At 43.1% G+C, this 6000-nt stretch overlaps 2 protein-coding genes across 2 annotated transcripts; both read right to left on the bottom strand.

Moving 5' to 3' along the window:
• Positions 1 to 1392: 1392 nt before the first annotated feature.
• LOC104846300 (keratin, high-sulfur matrix protein, B2B-like) lies at positions 1393 to 1995 on the bottom strand. Its single transcript, XM_010594616.3, has one exon. The coding sequence runs from the start codon at positions 1972 to 1974 to the stop codon at positions 1393 to 1395; it is 582 nt and encodes a 193-aa protein (XP_010592918.2). The 5' UTR covers positions 1975 to 1995.
• A 1190-nt stretch (positions 1996 to 3185) lies between these two features.
• LOC100662215 (keratin-associated protein 1-1-like) lies at positions 3186 to 4656 on the bottom strand. The gene has a single exon (XM_023553678.2). The coding sequence runs from the start codon at positions 4489 to 4491 to the stop codon at positions 4033 to 4035; it is 459 nt and encodes a 152-aa protein (XP_023409446.2). The 5' UTR covers positions 4492 to 4656; the 3' UTR covers positions 3186 to 4032.
• Positions 4657 to 6000: the final 1344 nt, after the last annotated feature.

Below are 6000 nucleotides of genomic sequence, written 5' to 3'. Positions count from 1 at the left end.
CCAATATATTACTTTCCACAGCGAGTGGCAGTGCAAAGCCTCCTCATAATTTCTGCAAGTTCCTGAGGAATTATTTCCTTGTGGTTACTGCTCTCTCTGGCTCCTGGGCTGTCTCTGTTTTCCATTGAATCAATCCAGCCATAAAACTCAGCCCCTTCACTGGTTTTCACAAGAAAGTTCACCCCTGCAAAGGGTTTTGTGAGTCTGATAACTTAATTGCAGGGAGAGGGGGAAGGTTATACAGAAAAATTCCTGGCCTCCTGACTAGATCTTTTGTGTCTTCTCTTTCCTCCCCATTTCCTTTTTAAAGTAAAAATATGCCTTCTTTTGCTCTATGTATAATTGTTCCACATCCTTGTCACAGCCTTTTGGGGTGCCAACATGTGTGTCCCGTGGGGATTCACCTGCTACAAGTTGGTCTATGAAGGCATATCGACCAAAAAGGCGTCTATTCCTCTAAGAGGAATTCTTCTACCAGCTGCTGTGAGAATGCAGTTTATCTCATCACATTAAGTAGTTACTTCCACACATATATTTTCTCTTTCTGGATACTAAGCTCCTCAAAGATAAGAATTATTTTGATAATTCTGATCTCCATAGTCCCTGCCTGAGAAATGGATGGTCAATTTTTTATTGAGTGAACAAATGAATACAGTATATATAACTTCAGTCCCTTAATAACAGAACCAAATGAACTTCTTTCAAGTAGACATTCTCGAATTATAAGCGGCTAACTTTTTTTTTTTTTAACCCACCTTATGTACAAGTCAAAACAAAGACGATGGTTTCTTTGCCCAGTATATAACATTTATTAGGGCATGACAGAAGACACGGTATCACAGATATTGAAACAACCAACAGGTAAGATCATTATGATCCAAAGGATGAAATCAGATATTGAAACAGGGAAATGTCCAGCCTACTTCTTAAAAGCTGAATGTTGAGTAAATTGCTTCCATTCTTCATGGTGACATCTGAGGGATTTCCCTTAGCTAAACTCTGGTGCCTTCGGTGTTCGGGAAAAAAGGGTAGGTAAATAGAAACTAAAAGTAGATCACAAAGAAGGCAAAAATTAGCCTTGTGGACAGTTCTCAAGGATAAATTCTACAGCATGTCAGTCATTTTCAACCCTACAGGCAAATCAGAAATACTCTATCCTAAGCAATTTTTTTTTAAGCAACGTGAGAAACTGCAAGTGGGCTCACATCATTTCTTTGTCTGCAGAGGAGGATAAAACTATTCATTGCAGAATGGAATCAGGTAGAACTGTGAGGCTCATATACTTGCTAGCTGCCACACAAAAAAAAGAAGTCTAAAAACAGAGGTGATTGAGGAGATGATCAGTCCAGAGATACTGTGTTCTGGGCAAATTGAAAATCAGCAACCTGGCCTTTAGCAAATGGACTCAGAGCAGATGGGCTGGCAGCAGCAGGTTTGGCGGCAGCTGGACTGTCCACAGTAGGATGGACGGCAGCAGGAGGCCTGGGCCTGGTACAGCTGGCAGCAGGATGGGGGGGTGCAGCTCGCCACACAGCAGGGGGGCAGGGAGGTGCCCTCCACCCGGCAGTCTGGGCGGCACCACCTGACACGGTAGCTCACAGCTCCACTGCCACTGCCCTGGCCAGAGCTGATGCCACCGACGATGCCGCCACCAGTCCTGAAGCAGCTGGTCTCAAAGCAGCTTGGCTGGCAGCAGCTAGTCTCAGAGTAGCTTGGCTGGCAGCAGCTGGTCTCACAGTAGCTTGGCTGGCAGCAGCTGGTCTCACAGTAGCTTGGCTGGCTGCAGCTGGAGCCACAGGTCCCACCGGTGGAGCAGCTGGGAAACCCACAGAAGCTGGTGTGGCAGCAGGCCATGGTGTCAGGAGCTGGGTTGAGAGTGGGTTTTTTGGAGAAGTTTCTGAGTTTTGGCTGTGACTTCCACATGGGGCCTTTTATATACCTCAGCTGAACGCTGTTTATTAAAATTCTTAGCATATCTTCCTTGTTTTTGTTTAAATTTGTTCCTCAGTGGTCCTCTGGTCGGCGTATGTTGAAATACTTATGATGCATTATTAGTAGCAGTTTGGAAATTGCCTTGTTTTATAGTTTCATTAGAATTTGTCATCAATCCTTTGCTCTTTGGAATATGTTTGTGGTTTTCCATGTTCAAAGACTCCCTCCATTTTAATCCAAGTCGCCACCCTTATTTTGTATAGGTAGTTATTCCACGTGACGGTATGCCCACGTGTTTAAAGTTAAGGGTAATAATTGTGCTCTTATTTTTAATCACCATTTCTTCCTTCTGGATATATAGACTGAATTCTCTTGAATTTAGGACATCAGGGTGTCCACTGAACTTAAGGGGTACCTTTGGCCATGCATGATTAAAAGCTACCAACTTATTTATTCCAACATCAAAGCAAATTACTATTATAGCTTTCTTGCTTTCAACTAATTTGGAATGTGTAAAATATAACTCGAGTTTCAGGCCGGGAATCTTCTCATATGAATAAAATGGCAAAGTATATGAAGACATTCAGCAGAGGGCCTCGCTTATGGCAGAACTTTAATAAATATTTATTGGCTCTCTTTTTGAAAGGGTAGAGTAAAAGGCATGATTCGTGGACACCTGTACCACTTATAAGTGCTATGAAGTTAAATAGAACTTCCAAGCTATAGTACCTCTTATGAAGGAGTCCTTGTTAAAAAGTCTAGGAACTGTTGAATTATTTCTTTCTAGACTTAGTAGTTGAATCAAGGCTTAGGAAAAAACAACTAGGAGTTACAACACTTTGAAGAATACACTGCCGTCTACTTTATTCTTCTCTGAAGTTCTTGTTCTTGTATGTGATCCATTATTACCACAATTAAATGATAGAGGTAAGTGCTGGGAGCTGATAAATAACTTAGAAGTGTCATATGTTTGTATCCCATTTGTACCGTGTACATTTCACACACAATTTCAATGATGCCTTGAAAAATTAAATGCAAGAAGCCATTATTTTGTCGTTGTTCTACGTTTGTGTTGACTTCTTAAGAGACTTTCCGCAAGTTGGGTTGCAAAGTACAAAATATAACTGTTTCAGATTTCTTCAGCATCTGTCCCACCAATGGTGATGGGCGAACTCAGTACTCTCCATGTTTGCTCTCCTATCGTTTAGACCAGAGACAGACCTCATACGTGCATATAGTAAAGGTAGGTGAATTTCGAGAAGTGACATATAGAAAGCAATTTGGAGACCAGTGGGAAGAATGTGATAGACTAAGGCATAGGAAGAAGCTAAGTGCTCTTAGAAATGGTATCTGGTAGCTGTACATTTAAAATTTATTTCGTAGGTCTTAAAATTTCTTTACATATTGGGCATGCATGGAAGAGAACATTTAGTGTACTAAATGGAAAGAGATTAAAGATGTTATCCATAACATCTAGATAGGAATACCATAGCTTTGATCAACCTGAAAATTTTAACTGAAAGTGGCCTTATCAATCTAGACCTAATTGTAATATGCTAGGGCACGTGAGCATTTGAGGAACTATAAAGACTATTTAATGCACAGGGCACTTGGTTAACTGATGGACTCGAGCATAATTTAATTTATATTTGGTCTTCCTAGTTTAGATTTTATGTGTATCATCAAAACACAAATCCACCCTTCTTGAATTCGAGCTACAGTTAGTCAAGCTTAAAGGTAGAAGGAGGACAGTAACTCAGTTTGCTTTGCACATTTAAACATTTTATTTGAAATTCACAGAAGACATTCAAGGAGAAAGCAGGTCTGGAAATGCATGAAGATGAAGAAATAGGGAGGAGACCAGTGATGTCACTGGAATGAAGAACTGGCCATGCTGGTGCCCTGCTGAAGCCAGATAGATGACATGGAACACTCTGCTTGATGCCTGTTTTCAGTGAGTTAAGCACATCTAAGGGGTCCCTAAGATTTCGTTATTTTTCATAGATGATACCTAGCATTCAAGAGAAAATTGAACACTTCAGGTGAGTGCAGTTTTCCTACCCTCCTCCTTTCATTCTTAACTGATCAGCAACCTGGCCTTTAGCAGATGGGCTCAGAGCAGATGGGCTGGCAGCAGCAGACTTGGCGGCAGCTGGACTGTCCACAGTAGGATGGACGGCAGCAGGAGGCCTGGGCCTGGTACAGCTGGCAGCAGGATGGGGGGATGCAGCTCGCCACACAGCACGGGGGCAGGGAGGTGCCCTCCACCCGGCAGTCTGGGCGGCACCACCTGACACGGTAGCTCACAGCTCCACTGCCACCTTCCTGGCCAGAGCTGATGCCACCAACAATGCCACAGCCAGTCCCGCAGTAGCTGCTCTGGAGGCAAGTTGGCTGGCAGCTGCTGGTTTCAGAGCAGCGTGGCTGGCAGCTGGTCTCAAAGCAGCTTGGCTGGCAGCAGCTGGTCTCACCGCAGCGTGGCTGGCAGCTGTTGGAGCCACAGGTCTTATCGATGGAGCAGCTGGGAAACCCACAGAAGCTGGTGTGGCAGCAGGCCATGGTGTCAAGAGTTGGGTTGAGAGTTGGGTTGCTTGGAGAAATTTCTGAGTTTTGGCTGTGACTTCCACCTCGGGCCTTTTTATATATTTCCTAGAGCTGCATATTTCCCTAGCAGTTGGCCTCTTTCCTTGATACCAATTACAAAGTTGGTCTCTGATTGGCTTACATGAGTTGTTTAGGGAAGTTATAAATAGCCTTTCAATTGCCTGCTTTGGTCATTGCTCAATTAAGCCTCATTATGTCTCTTCTATGCCCTCTGGACTAAGTGAATGCTCATCACAGAAGCCAATCTATGACAGTGCCTCTTCATGCAAGTCACATGGCAGACTAGACCACTAGACCAAGCGTTGCTCTGTGTCTGTTTGTCATATGTGCCCTGTGATAACCTTTAGGCTGAGTCAGGACTTCAAACTGGTTTGAACCAGTTCGGTCATGCCTGACAAAGGGAAATTGGAACAGACCCAAATTTTCAAATTTTGGGTGAAGAGGAACAGTAAATGGAACCGGAAAAATTATGGGTTGAAGCCCTGGAATGGGACACTCCAAAGAGGCCTAGCAAGCCCTTTCAGGAGACTGATGAGGGAGATTGGATTATTGCCAGGACTATGGAGAGCAACATGCATTCAAAGCAGCGTGATTGGTCACCATCTTTGGGCAAGGCACCGCTGTTTCCCACTTGGCTGTTCAAGAGATTTTGGGGCTATGCAATGCACGCAGTGCCCTTGTTTTCTAAGAGGGATATTTAGTTTCCAGCAGGGCATTGACCCATAATTTTTCCCATTCCATTCATCATTCCAGTTCACCCACATTTTACAAAATTTTGTCCATTCCAGTTTCACTTCATCAGACATGGCTGAACTGGGAAGAGCTGGTTTGAAGCCCTGGGCAGAGTTTATCTAAATGGAATACATTCTTCCTAAGTGGTTACTCAGTTAAGGATCATGACTTCATAAACGATTTGTCCAGACTTGGAAAGATTAATATTATTGTCATCAAAACATGAGCTACCAACATCAGTATCCAAAGGAAATATGCCTTTCTGTGATCAGTTTTGCCAGCTATAGGATCATTAGAACTCTAAACAGTGTTCTTAACTTCAGTCATCAATGTACATATCCCAAGAGATATTTTCGTCAACTGAAACCCATAATGACTTTTGCTTGTAGATGTTTTCGACTCTGCTAAATTAAAAATATATACTAGTAGTGGATGAAGGAGTCATGGTGGTGCAATGGTTAAGCACTTGGCTGCTAAATAAAAGGTCAGTAGTTCAAACCCACAAGCTATTCTGCAGGAGAAAAGACCTGGTGATCTGCCCCCGTAAAGATTACAGCCTAGGAAACCCTACTGGGTAGTTCTGCTCTGTCATATAGGGTCACTATGGGTCAAAATCAACTCGATGCGTACACAACAACAGTAGTGGATGTGTTGTAGCAAGTCAAACAGTACAGAGGCATATAAAGTTACATCACTATTCCCCTGCTTCTACATACATCCCTTCCAAAACCA

This window comes from Loxodonta africana, chromosome 18 (assembly GCF_030014295.1).
Source record: "Loxodonta africana isolate mLoxAfr1 chromosome 18, mLoxAfr1.hap2, whole genome shotgun sequence".
Taxonomy (NCBI): Eukaryota; Metazoa; Chordata; class Mammalia; order Proboscidea; family Elephantidae; genus Loxodonta; species Loxodonta africana.
This window is presented reverse-complemented; position numbering and strand designations above follow the sequence as displayed.

What these genes read in the sequence shown, in the direction of transcription:
- LOC104846300 (XM_010594616.3), bottom strand. Translation starts at nt 1,974, where the DNA reads ATGCTAAGAATTTTAATAAACAGCGTTCAGCTGAGGTATATAAAAGGC.
- LOC100662215 (XM_023553678.2), bottom strand. Translation starts at nt 4,491, where the DNA reads ATGGCCTGCTGCCACACCAGCTTCTGTGGGTTTCCCAGCTGCTCCATC.